This window comes from Miscanthus floridulus, chromosome 19, assembly GCF_019320115.1.
Source record: "Miscanthus floridulus cultivar M001 chromosome 19, ASM1932011v1, whole genome shotgun sequence".
Taxonomy (NCBI): domain Eukaryota; kingdom Viridiplantae; phylum Streptophyta; class Magnoliopsida; order Poales; family Poaceae; genus Miscanthus; species Miscanthus floridulus.
Window position 1 is genome coordinate 4659014 of NC_089598.1, and position 14026 is coordinate 4673039.

The 14026-nt window shown below is 43.2% G+C and overlaps 1 protein-coding gene across 1 annotated transcript; it reads left to right on the forward strand.

Annotated features, from left to right (window-relative positions):
* Window positions 1–5369: 5369 nt before the first annotated feature.
* On the forward strand, window positions 5370–13156 carry LOC136527040 (ASI1-immunoprecipitated protein 2-like). Its single transcript, XM_066519646.1, has 13 exons — window positions 5370–5527; window positions 6636–6711; window positions 6810–7351; window positions 7561–7623; window positions 7771–7856; window positions 8137–8618; window positions 8751–9185; window positions 9283–10006; window positions 10301–10531; window positions 10623–10747; window positions 10832–11037; window positions 11448–11574; window positions 11669–13156. Exons 2-13 carry the CDS (start codon window positions 6705–6707, stop codon window positions 12262–12264), a joined length of 3624 nt encoding a protein of 1207 aa, XP_066375743.1. The 5' UTR covers window positions 5370–5527; window positions 6636–6704; the 3' UTR covers window positions 12265–13156.
* The last annotated feature ends 870 nt before the right edge of the window (window positions 13157–14026 follow it).

Below are 14026 nucleotides of genomic sequence, written 5' to 3' on the forward strand. Positions count from 1 at the left end.
ACAAACAGAGTGCATTGGGTTCCTTTTCATTGTTACATTTGAATATTTTTAGCTCATGTGGTAGCTCTTAACTATTTAGTATTCACATTATAATAAATAATATTCTTTCTATACTACAAGAGTAAAATGCACTTGCAGCCCTCGAACCTGATAGGGTGTGTCGTCTAGGTTCTTTGGACTCCAAAAATGTATATCTAGCTGCAGAAACTTGGCTCATGGTGTATCACAGGTCTAAACGGGTCTTGGCTAGACTCGGCTCGCTGTGCATCACGGGTCCAAACAGGTCTTAGCTAGACCCGCTCGCCGACATGGGCAAAGTCCTCCCCCATAGCTCCACCGTAAAACACTGTGGTGCCCTCGTACACCACGTGCTCCAACTCGCAGATGCGCCAGGTTACCACATATCTCACGCCATCCGCAGCACCCTCCAATCCGACTTGACGAGATGAGCAAGGCAGCCGGGTATAGGGCCCGTGGGTGAGGTGGTTGGACGAGGCAAGCACGATGTCCTCTTCCAGCCGCTCTTGCTAAAAGAGAGGCACGTGTCGCGCATGATACGATTGCAATGTCCTAGCATCGGCGCACACATCAGTTAGCACGGCCACATACCTCATGATCACGTGCGAGCACACCAGCAAACAAGGATGCATGGCTAGGCTTAGGGTGTGTCGTGGGAGGAGACTAAGCACGAGCCACGAGGCACACAAGTGCGGTGGATGGGCATGACTATGGCGATGAGGCAGCCTAGTACGGGGTCGTAGTCCAAGGCGACAATAGTGGAGTTCTGTGGCGCCGTGCACAGTCAGACGAGGCAACATGGGGCACAGTGATCATGGGGCTGGCACGGTGGGGGACTTGACCAGCGGCCTTGCGGGTGTGGTATAGGGACTTGGCCGGCGTGGGCACAGGGCACATGTGGCCCGCGGATGAGGCAGGGCACAATATTGGCAAGCAGCGCGGTCTACACGCTAGCATGGACTGCCACGGAACCAAATGGGTTTGGCCAAGACCCGTTTGGACCTGTAACATACGTGTGCTAAGTTTTTGTACCTAGATGTGTATTTGGAGAGTTCATAAACCTAAATGATACGTTCTATTAAGTTCAAGGACCGTTAGTTCGTTATGCTCATTCTAAAACATAAGGCATCTTGACTTTCTTATTTTTAAAACCATATTTTGACTGCTAATGTCTCTTATAATATATTTTTCGGTAATGCTCCCAGACGGACCCCACCCGAGTCACCCGCTCACAGAATGGACCCCGCCCGTGCCGCCCCCGTCTGCATCGCCCGCTCGCTCTGCGGCGTTTGCACGCTACGTGCCCCTGCTCGCGTGATGCATCCCGCCCTCCCCCGCGCCGTCCTCGCCCACGCCGTGGGCCCTCGCTGCGCACCCCTGCTCATGGGACCAGTGGCGGATCTAGAAAATACATTTAGGGGGGGGCGTGGACAAAGAGAGCTATTTCCCAATGGGCTGGAAACTAGCTTCTCTACACTCTACTATGGGCCGCTGAAACACATATGCTGGCCCAGGAAGGCAGACCAACTCGAAACTCATCTTGAACCTCCGTCGGAAGCACTCCAGCACCTTCTTCCCTGTTGTTAATGGCTGAAAAATTCATGGGGGCTAAGGGGGGGCTCCAATGGCGCGGCCAGGGTAGGAGGGGCTTGAGCCCCGGCAGCCCCCCTGGCAGATCCGCCCCTACGTGGGACGGATCTCACCCTCCCCTATGCCAGCCCTACCCATACTCGCACGCTCCCGCTGCGGCCGTGCTCCATTTGCCTGCCGCCCGTCCCTGCCGAGATCCGTGCCGCCGACGAGCTCCACACCGGAGACCTCTGCGCCACTTCGAGCTCCATGCCGGCGTCGAGCTCCGCGTCGACGAGCCTCCATTTTCGTTAAGCAGCAAGTATATGTTACGCTTTGAAAGCGCATGTTGCAAACATCTTTTTTCAAGTATTTTATATGTTTCAGAGGTATGTTGCAAGTGTTTTATATGGATGTTGTAAAAGTAGATCGAGATGTTGCATATGTTGCAATTGTTGTACACGTATGTTGTAAGCTTTTTGTTCCCAATGTTTCATCTGTTTATTCAGAGGTATGTTGCAAGTGTTTCATATGGATGTTGCAAAAGTAGATCGAGATGTTGCATATGTTGTAATGGTTGTAGACATATGTTGCAAGCTTTTGTTCCCAATGTTCATCTGTTTATTCAGACGTATGTTGCAAGTGTGTTTATCTTGATATTGCATATATTTTACACATATATTTGCATGTGTTTTATGTGGATGTTACATATGTTTCTACAATGGTTTCAAGTGTTTTCAGGCGTTATTATAAGTGTTTCAGATGCATGTTTCACCTGCCTTCATATGTATGTTGCAAGTATTGCATTTGAATATTTCAAAAGTAGATCCGGTGTTGTATCTTCCTCCTCGTTTTCTGCTGCCTCACCTCGGTGTCTCCTCCTCCTCGCGACGCTGGTTGGGCATCCACCGCTTCCTCCCTCTCTTCTCAATGCTCGTAACGTTCAGGGCGCGCGTAGGCCTCACGTGGGCGTGCGGAACGGCGCAGAAAAATGACTGCTGGTGCGGGTGTCCAAACACCCCGTCCATTCGGACGTCCGAGCGCTAGCGAGCTCGTATATTTTTTTGAGGCAGTGGAAGTTTGATCATTGTAAAATATTCCCTTATAACAAAAATTTATCAATAATGAGATTTGAAAATACCGTTGAGCTGTTAACGTGGTAAAAATAATATACGAGGGGATAAAGTAGACAACTGCTAGTAGTTAGGATGATGTAGACTTTTTTCTATCAATATTAGAGGCAACAAAAGTTTAATCACTAAAAATATTTTCTTACCAATATTTGAAAAGGTCCAACTTATATATAAGAGGAAATTTCCTGTTTTACGCTAAAAAACTTATGCTTTCTTATTTAACACACAAACTTAAAATATTTTCTATTTGTCACCCCTTTCATTTTTTCTTTCCTATTTGTTACTTTCGATACTTCAGAGTGGTAGCAGTGTTAAGCTCCAGATGAAAAGGCCATTTTGCGCCTATGGTACTTTTTCAGCAAAAGGGACCACTACTGTCTTTAATAATATTTCATTATTAGAAAAAAATATATTTAACCTCTAACTATTGGAGGCTGCTTCAACTCTTAAACTACTTAAAACCGTCTAAATAATCGATTGAGGCGGTTTTGAAGTCAGTTTAGCTAACGTGGCATATTACATTAGTGTTGATATTGACATGTATACCTTTGTTTTTCTTTGGGGGTTTTTCTATGGGCTTATAGCCACTATGTGCCTCAACTTTCTTTCGTGCCTTGCGGATGATAAACACATCACCTAGCTGAATTTGTTTAAGGCTAACAAAGTGTGACTACTTTAACACATAAAAGTATTTTGCAACCTCGGCTTTAACCCTACTGTAGCATATTTTTTAGAAAGTAAATTGTAGAATGCAAAGAGAGTGATAGAGAGATTTTTTTTTCACGAGATATTAAAGTGTCGGTACACTTTATTAGTTTTCGCTCAAGCACGGAAAACATTTTTATTAATCAGTCCATATATATATTTTTATTGAGATAGCAATGTCCTGGTCCAGGGAACCATTGTTCCATGTTTATTTAGCACAAAAATATTTCATGTTCAATTGGGAAATTGTCACAAAAAGAAAATTGTTCCTATTTTAGAAAAATGTTGTTTTAGCATTACACGAAAAAGTATTGTTGGTTTTTGAAAATATTATATGTTCATGTGAAAATGGCTTCTAGTTTCAATAAAAAATATTCAAAAACGATAATGATACACCAATGATTTGTGTCCGGATGCGCTCTAAAAAAAAAGAAAAAAAATTCCCCACCCCGCGGCACCTCCATCCTGCACCATTCCCGTGCCGCCGCCAGAGGCTGCGCCCGCCGATGTGCCCCTTCTTCTTGTCCCCAGCCCAGCCAAAGCTCCCAGGCGGCACCTTCTTCCTGCCCCCGCAAGGCCAAAGCTCGTCAGCAGCCGCCTGCGCCTGCGGCCGTCCCCTTCCTCCTGGCTAGAGAATGGTGGCAGCCTGCGCCCGTTGTAGGCCTGTCCCCGCCCCCCTCTCTGCCCGCTTGCGATGACTACAGCCCGCAGCGCAACCAAAGCTCGCGCGGTAACCTGTCCCTGCCGCCCTCTCTGCTCGCCTCTAGAAGGGGCCGCGACGGGCGCTGCCCTCCGCCTACCCATCCCCTGCTCTACGCTGCGTTGTAGGAAAGAAGAAGGGTGAAAAACGCCTGTTGCAAACGTATGTTTTAAGTGTCTCACATGTTTCAGAGGTATGTTGAAAGTGTTTCATGAGGATGTTGCAAAAGTAGATCGAGATGTTGCATAAATTTCAATGGTGTTATATGTCTATTGCAAGTTACTGTTGAAAATGTTTCATTTGTTTTTTCGGACGTATGTTGCAAGTGTGTTTATTAGGATATTGCATATGTTTCACACATATGTTACAAGTGTTTTATCTAGACGTTGTGTATATTTTACAATGGGTTTCAAGTGTTTTGTTGGTGTTTTTGCAAGTGTTTCAGATACATGTCAATTGTTTTATCCGCTTTTAGACGTATGATGTAATTGGTATATCTTGATGTTTCAAAAGTAGGTCGGGTGTTGCATCTCCCTCCTCGCTTTCTGCTGCCTCGTGGTGTCTCCTCTCGGCGCCAGTTGGGCATTCGCCGCCCCTCCCTCTTCTTGGTGACGTTCGGGGCGGCGTTGACCCCACGTGGGCACGCGAAAAACGGTGCAAGAAATAGACTGTAGACGCGGGCATCCGGATGTCCGGATGCTAGCAAGCCCGATTTACAAAGTGATATGTACTCATAAATATTGTTGTTATTCACCCTGTTCGCCGATGCTGAAATTTGGCTTATACTGATGCTTATATTAAAATATTATAAGAGAAAAATATTATTCCATAGATGAAAAGTAGTTCGGAATAAGCTCAAACGAATGGGCCAATTATTTCTCTAACCATTGTTGTGCTAGCCATCCGCCATGAAGAGATAGACATGAGGTAATAATACTAGCCATGGATCCCATGAAGAGGATAGCAGCCTGTTCGCTAGTTGATTTCTGGGCTGTAAGTTCGGCTGATGCTAGTTTGTTGTGAGAGAAAAATACTATACCATGACTGATAAGCCCTGACTAAAACCAACGAACGAATAGGCTGTAGATATGAAATCAAGAATCGAGAAGAAACAAAAAAAAAAGGAGAAAAATAAATAAAAAAGGAATTTTCCCAAGAAAATATGTGAGAAAAAAACCGGCCCAGGAGATGGCCCGTGCGCTGATCCCCCCTTCCGACACGCACGACAACCCCTTCCGCTGAATCCTCCTGCCGTCCGCTGCATTCCTCCGCTCCTCGTGCATTCTTGTCTGTCTCGCTCGCCCCCCTCTCGCTCTCCGACGACTGGTGGGCAGCCGCCGCCGCCCTAAGCCAGGCGCTGAGGCTTCGGTTGGTCTCTCCGCCGGCCACGAGCACGCACCAGGTACTCCCACCCTTCCTCTTCCCTTCACGCTGCGCGAAGCTGAGCGCCGAAACCCTAACCTCAAGCTATTTAGCTATTTGATTGACAAGCCTCCGAGCTTCGAAGTTTTTGCAAAAATTATTGGGTGCCTTTACTAGATCCGCCCCTGGCTCCGTGGTTATCTTTGAATTGCTGCTGTTGTTAGCTTGATTGCGTAGTATTTGTTTTTCATACTAATCTGAAGGACTTGGAACAGGCCTGTAGAGGGCAAACTGGACTGACTTTATCCTGTGTTAATCTTTCAATAGATAGAGGAGCTATTTTGTTCTGGGAGCCACCGGAAAGCGGCCTTGGTTACAATCTATTTTATCTGTAACAACTAACAGATAGCATTTCACGACATTCACATGGCACTGATCCATTTCTGTCTGTATTGATTTTTGTAGCACTGAATGTAATGATTTGTATTTTTCTCTTCTGAATGCAATGAAACCACTGTTATAGTGTCATAGAGTCCTCTGTACCTTTTTTCTGGAAGTAGTTTGATCTAAAATGTAGGATATCTTCAATTGTGTCTAGTTGGAAAGTATGCTTAAAACGAAATAACAAAAGTCTGATATATTAATTATGTGTGTGCATAACAAAACTTGATGCAGCTAATGTGTAGTATAATTAAGATCTAGATTACTCATCATTGTTGAATTTCTATGTTTGCATCAGACCGGTGTCTGAATTTACCCATTATTTGTTTAGTATATATATATGTTACTACCCCCATCCCGAAAAGAACATCACTCTACCTTCGTCTTAAGTCAAACTTATTTTAAGTTTGAGCAAGCTTATAGAGAAGATTATCAACATTTATGATACCAAATAGGTACATCATGAAACTATATTTCGTGATGAATCTAATGATGCTTGTTTAGTGATATAAATATTGATATTCTTTTATATAAATTGTCCAACCTGAGATTGTTTGACTTAGGACAAAACTAGAATTTCATTCTCTTTGGGACGGAGGGAGTACTAATTTATTGCACCTAACATTCTGTGTATATGTTTACGTGTTTGTGTACGGACTGGCAAGTATTTCTTATTTACCTGTTGTTTAATGTGTTGATTTTTTAAGGCAATTTTCCTCGCTGGAAAGGAAGGACAATCAGAGCCAGAACTTTCTTCATAAACCTGAATAAAGGACATGCGATGTATGTTACCCCTCCTCATCTTATTTGCATCTTAGGTATTTATATCACTTCACAAACCATAATACACGATGTCATTAATAATGCTTATATATGTGCAGTAAGGAATACAGACAGGGCACCACGTAGCTCAGGTCGTCTCAATAATGTTGCTTCATGGATCTCTGAAATTAAAGACACATCTAATGTGGCCGTAAGAAAGAAAAGGGGGAGAAGAGCACCTCCATCTGCTAAAAGATTGCGTGATAAAAGGGTGGATAAGGCGATTGAAAGTGATGGTGCTGTTGACAGTGACAGCGATGATACAGATGGACAGGTTGGCAAGGGTCAGCCTAGTGCACACATTGAGGAACATGTTGATGGGAGAACTGGTGATGACTTAGCAAAAGCAGGCCACTCAGGTAATTCTTCCGATGGTCCATCCTCAGCTTCAGAAGAACAGGACCATTCAACAAACTCTAAAGACAAGCTCCAAAAAGCTAGCTCTCAAAACACAAAGAAGGTTTTTGGAAACTCAACAAACAGCAAGCAAGGTGCATCTCATTTGGAACAGGAAGGTGCAAATGAAGATGGGTCTCATGTGCAAGTCACTGCTGTGTACAAGGATATTGATAAAGAAAGTTCTCAAAAGATTAGGGATGATGTGAGTTTCTTGCTCTTTGTTCTGGTGTTTTTCGTTTTATATATGATTACATATATTGCCTGTATGAAGAATGCCAATCTTTATTATTGAGAAGTTAATATGCATCTTGAAGTGATTTATTTGCATTTATGTGAACATATGATGCATCAGAATGAACCCTCAGTTTGTATTAACCACTGAGTTTGTTGTAAATGGTCTGTATCGAGCAGGCATCCGATGCACAAGTGGATACAACTTCATCTGACGATAAAAGTTCAGAAGAAGTTGAAGATGTGAGTGAGAACCTTAAATTTCTGTTTTTTTATGGTTTGCTTGACCTCAATTGGTTGCATTTCGATTGGGTTGCCTTTTTCTTCTTGCATTGGATAATGCCCTTAGTTTTGAATCGCCTGAACTGTGTAACCTGTTTCAAAACATAGGTGAAGGTGTGTGACATATGTGGAGATATTGGTGAGGAGGAGAAGCTCGCCGTCTGTAGCAGATGCAATGACGGCGCAGAGCACACGTAAGGACTCTTTGCTGCATTACTTTCTTTTTTCTGTACTAATGTTCAGTTGCATTTGATGGATTGCATACGCTAAAGTTGCCCATTTACTGTTTTATGTTTTTTAATTGCTGACTGTAAGCTGATGGCACAATTAGCATACCAGAACACTAATATGTCTACACATATATTATCTTTGTCTATACACCTGTCAGGGAACTCTTTTGAGCACTTGTTTTCATTATGTCTTCTCAGATATTGCATGCGGGAATGAGTATGTTTTAATATCTCTTTGCTTCAGGTATTGCATGATGGTAATGATGGAAGAAGTTCCAGATGGTGACTGGTTGTGCGAAGACTGCCAAACTGCGGTAGAATCTGAAAAGGAGAATAGACTAGAAAAATCTCAGGTGAAGGTTGACACTTCAAAAGAGCTGTCCTTTGAAGGGGAGATTAACAAACCTGCCATTGCTGCAAAGAGCAGAAGTTCTTCTGACTGTGAACTGAAGGTTGAGAATATAGAAAACAAAGAGTCAGATACCACAAATGAGGGAAATGATACGGTCAAAACCAGGACGGAAGAAGATGCTGCTATGACATCCTCAATTAGAGATACTATTCCTGAAACTGGTGGCTTGTACATGGGGGCTGACTCCAGAAAGAGACTGCAACCATCACGCGAGATATTCGTGTCTGATGCTGACAAAGGAAAGCAACCTAGCCATCAAGTGGCAACTTCATTGGCGGTTAATGCTCTGAAGAATCAGGCACCACAGTCTCGTGGTAAATTGTTAATCTATTTTTCAGATTTGAACTCTCTACACAAAATCCTCAATGTTCAATTTATGGTACTTTTAGGGCTTGCCCTAGTAGCATGCAATAAAATGAAACTGTACTAAGCAAGGTTTAATGCAGGTCAACTTTCCAAATCCACTTCTTTCAACAACTCAAAGGTTCCAAAAGTGAAACAGCTATTGAATGAAGTTCCTCAGAAGCCGAAAATTTGGAAGGAATCTTGGTCTTCTCTTATCAGTAAAAAGGAAGGGCCAATCAGCATGACTACTAAGTCAGCGACCTTCAAAAAGCCTAAGCCTTGTGAGCCAGCAAACAAGGCAAAGTCTTCCATCTTGTCACCTGCCGAGGAGCCAAGGACGACGAATCAGTTGGTGAGCCAAAATGTAACAAATGGTCAGTGTTCTTCTATATTGGGGCCTCCCTCTGCCACAGCATCAATGGTTGCCCCTGTTCTAAAAACTGATACCACAGCTCAGCTCCTCTCTACAAGAAATAACACGGCTGACTCAAATAATTTAGGTGCTGTTCATGTACAGGGTGGTAAAAATTCTCTTGGTAAATTTCCTCCCCCCCCCTTCCCCTTGCATGTCATTTTCCTTATGACACAGTTCATATATTTTCCTTATTGAGTAACTCTAATTTGTTTGTTCAGGAAACAGTGAGCTAAAGAAGCCTCCTTTAGCAAAAGTGCCCGGAAGTATGATGCTATCTAATGCTGAAAAATCCTCAGGTGGGATTCTTGGTTCCGGTGCTCATAGAAAAGTGATTCAAAATTCAGATCCTTCACATAGGGATACTAAAATAAAGGACCAAACTGGCTTCAGACAGGGTGCTGCTAGCAGCAATCGGACAATCCGTTGCCAAAGATGTAATGAAGCGGGCCATTCTGCACAATCTTGTGGATTTGAAAAACTTCACTTGTCTTCAGTAAAACCTTTGAGTGAGCAAAACTTGAAAGATGCATCTGCCAAAAGAAATAAGACATCCGAAACTAGTACACTGGCATTTAGTGAAAAAGCTTCTTCCAGAGAAGAGAATCAATCAGAGCATATCGTAAAAAGTGGTACTTATCAGAATCTGATAAATGGGCCTAAAGATGTGTTACCTGCCCCATTCAGCCATGTGAAGAAGCCCTCATTATCACCTCGAGCTAATGTGCAGGATATGGGATATATTTTGTCCATCCCTGGGAGTGGAGTAGATTATAGCAAGCTGAAGTTCAAAGATAATCATCCATCTCTATCTGCCACAGTAGGAACCTCTGCTGATAATGGTTGCATTATGCCAAATGATCATAGGAATGAACCTGCTCAAGGTTTTTCAGCTGGTGATGAACCAATGACTTCAACTGTCCCTGAGCTGGACTGGATATGGCAGTATGAGTATTCTTTCCTTTCCATCGCATAGTGAAATTATTAATTTACTTTACATTTTAAATGACTTCACAAGTTACTAGACATTCCATTGCCAGTCTGCCATCAATTATGAAGCTACTTTATCGATAATGCTTTTGCATGTTTTGTGTTTTGTGATGTTATGTGTGCTTTGTGGTTCATCCCAGTTTTTCTGGACCTGATTATCACTCAGCCTGTATTATTTGGTAGCAATTATAATATTTCCTCGATGTGTTTATTATATATGCATTTTAAACTTTTGTTTTATTTCAACAGAGGTGGTTTTGAGCTGCAGAGGACCGGAAGATCACCGGAGCTGTGTGATGGTTTCCAAGCCCACTTATCATGTTCTGCTTCGCAGTTAGTGCTAGATGTGGTTAAGAAATTCCCTTCTAAAGTCCAGCTTGAGGAAGTTCCTCGGCAGAATTCATGGCCGACACAATTTCAGGAAAATGGTCCAACTTATGACAACATAGGTCTTTTTTTCTTTGCTAGAGATGTTCAGAGGTGCGTTGTTTGCAGTTTTTCCCCTGATTCATATTTGCTTCATTCATATGTTGTTTTTAATTTGAAATTCTAACACTTCTATCTTTTGCAGCTATGAAAATCACTACAGTAAATTAGTTGAAAATATGCTGAAGAATGATTTAGTTCTCAGAGGAAGTGTTGGTACTGTTGAGTTGCTTATATTCCCTTCCAATATCCTGTCAAAGAACTTCCAAAGTAAGAACCCTTCAGCTAGTTGAAGTGTCATATTATCTCATGCTAGGTTTTAATTTGATTCACCGTATTCTTATTCTGTCTCAGGGTGGAATATGTTCTACTTTCTATGGGGTCTATTCAGAGATAGCAAAAAAGATTCCTCTAACCTCCCATCTTATGTATCCACAAGAAGACTAGAACCAAATTTTAATGATGATTCCCGGCCCATGGATTGGAGTACATCTGCTTTGTCATCTACTCACTCATTCTCACAAAACAGGAGTGGTTTTGCCGAACTGGGCCCCAATTTGGTAAAGCGCTTGCTTTTTAAACATTTTCTCTACATTAGTTGTGTTTAAGTTACCATTTTTTCCCCTCACATAGAGTATGTAGGAGAGCTGTGTATCAGTGCATTACGAGAAAAACGTAGAATAACGCATGCTACACTACCTTACACCTTTAGTAAGTTATACATACGTGGCACTCAAACATTAAGTTGACCATAGATCCTAAAGTTTATGTTACTATGAGCTTTCTAGAAAATTCCCTAGTCACTGATTCAGCCTATGGGCGACCTGCCAATATGCGAAATTTCCCTACACAACTTGAGAGTTTCGGATGCCAGCTTGACAACTGGCATTCTGTCACCTTGTTTTACAGCATCATTTAGAAGATGCCGCGTATCAGTATCTGAATGTAACGTTTTGTTATGGATATGCAGAAACCTGATTATCCAGAACACCAAGATAAAATGAGGGACACTTTTGGTGGTAATGTTAGTGAAAGAGATTTTGATGTGAACATGGTGCCAGTTACTTGTTCTGTCTCCTTAACCCATCTTCAGGAAGGTAACTAACATTGTTCCCAATCATGTTAGTAAGTAGGAGTTAATTTATTTATCACCCATGTTTTTTCTAATTTTTTTTACTTGTTTGGTTAAAGAATCTGGCAAGGTGAGCACAACCATCAACCTTAATGACGCAGACAACCTTATGGATATAGACCATGTAAATACCTGTGAGGTTAGCACAGGTGCACTGGATCGTTCACATGCATCAGGTGGTGCAAGTAAAAGAAGTTTTGAGATGGCCAAAGTAGCTGATGAAGTCGATGAAGAACCTGAGCATAAGAAAATTAAATTGGATAATGTAGTGTCTGTGAACTCTGGTTCATGCGAGAATGCCTACAATGGAAGGTTATCATCTAAGGTGCATCCCCTTTCAGCTTCCTCTTTGAATGATGGCACTAGCAATAAACTGATGGCTGGAAGCTCAAGCAGTGATGGAAAGTGCGTGTTTCCACTTGATCTAAATGCAGTGGATGATGAGAACATCATAAATATTCCGTCTTCAGATGATGAAGAGTTACCAGACCCTGTTCCATTACAGGTTGGAAAGCAGACCAAGGGAGATTTATCCCTCTCGCTTGCATTTCCGTCAGGGAAGGAACTAGGTAGCAAACCACAATTCGAGCCACAGAGACACTTGCCTGAGAGGAGCAATAGGAATAATACATCATCCATTTGGGGCCAACAGTGATGGCAAGTTGCCCTTGCATTCCTGATGTCTTTTGCTCGGAGACAAATCGTTGAGGCCCCTGTCCACCACAAAATGAACCACCCAGAGGATCATTGTCCTGAAACAGATGCACTTGCAATTTTGCCTTGTCTGCAGTGTTAACCATAAATGGTTGGCGTCACATCCATCGGGATTCAAAGCTGCAACGAGCTCCAATGCTCGGACCGTGGGGCTTTGGTTCAGAATGAGCGAGCTGGTCCTCCAGAATTTAGAGCCTGATATTAGTGGTTAAAAACATAAAAAAAGAAATCTGCATTGTAAATCGCATGTGCATTTTTGCCCTTTGCTTAGGTCCGACAATTAGATGGTACCAAGCTCGAGAGAATTGCTGGTGTTCGAATGATATTGATAGACTGTTGGTCGTTTTTGTTCATTTGTTTCTTTATAATCCATGAATTTTCTGTAAAATTTGCACTAACCCGTCTAGCACTACACTGGATTAGCCAAATACCCTAACTCCGCATTTCACTATCCATGGCTGTTTGTCAACAAATTAAGGAACTTGTAATGGTAGGCTGTGTTGGAGTTGTTCCAAATTCACTCCAAGATATAGGCCAGGCTTCTGACGGAGCGAAGCGGAGGCCCGTCGCCGGAGGCTTGGGCCGGAGCGTAGCGGAGTCTGAAGCTGGCCCATCAGGTCTCGCCCCTGTGCTCGGGGGGTGCGGGGGGCGGAGCCCCCCGCGGTACGGTACGGTATATACACCCTTGCTAGGGTTTCGTGGAGACTTGATTCTCTTGTAAGCCGCCATAGGCGTGTAACCCAAAACTCTTGAGATAGTGAGATTGTTGCTGGCTGGTGCCCGTGGTTTTTCCCCTTCACATCGGAGGGGTTTTCCACGTTAAATCGTGTGTCTCCTCTGTGGCTTGATTCTTTACTTCATATTCCTATACGTCGTTCATAACAAGTGGTACCAGAGCTTTGGTTGCTGTTAGGGTTCATGACGACGTCGATGAAGTTCGATCTTCCGCTGCTGAACTACGACACGCGGTTCTCGCTATGGCAAGTCAAGATGCGGGGGATTCTGGCGCAGACTCATGACTATGATGAGGCGCTGGATAGTTTCGGAAAGAGGAAGGCCGAGTGGACTCCAGAAGAGATCCGCAAGGATCAGAAGGCGCTCGCCCTAATTCAGTTGCATCTTCATAATGATATTTTGCAGGAGTGTCTGAAAGAGAAAACTGCTGCAGAACTATGGCTGAAACTGGAATCGATCTGTATGTCCAAGGATCTAACCAGTAAGATGCAGATGAAGATGAAGCTGTTCACCCTAAAGATGAAGGAGGAGGATTCAGTGATGAGCCACATCGCTGAATTCAAGAAGATCGTCGCCGACCTAGTGTCGATGGAGGTGAAGTATGATGATGAGGACTTAGGTCTTTTACTGCTATGTTCTTTGCCAAATTCGTATGCAAATTTTCGTGACACCATACTTTTGAGCCGTGATGAACTAACCCTAAAGGAAGTTTATGAGGCTCTCCAGTCTAGGGAGAAGATGAGAGGCATGGTGCAGAATGACGGGACGTCGTCCTCCAAGGGCGATGCTTTGCATGTGAGAGGCAGAACTGAAAACAGATCCTCAAATGATGGCAATGATGGTAGAAAGAACTACGAAAGAAGAGGCCGTTCAAAGTCCAAGCCGCATGGTAATAAAAAGTTCTGTGTTTATTGCAAGCTGACAAATCATAATGTTGAGGATTGCAGAAAAGTACAGAATAAGGAGAA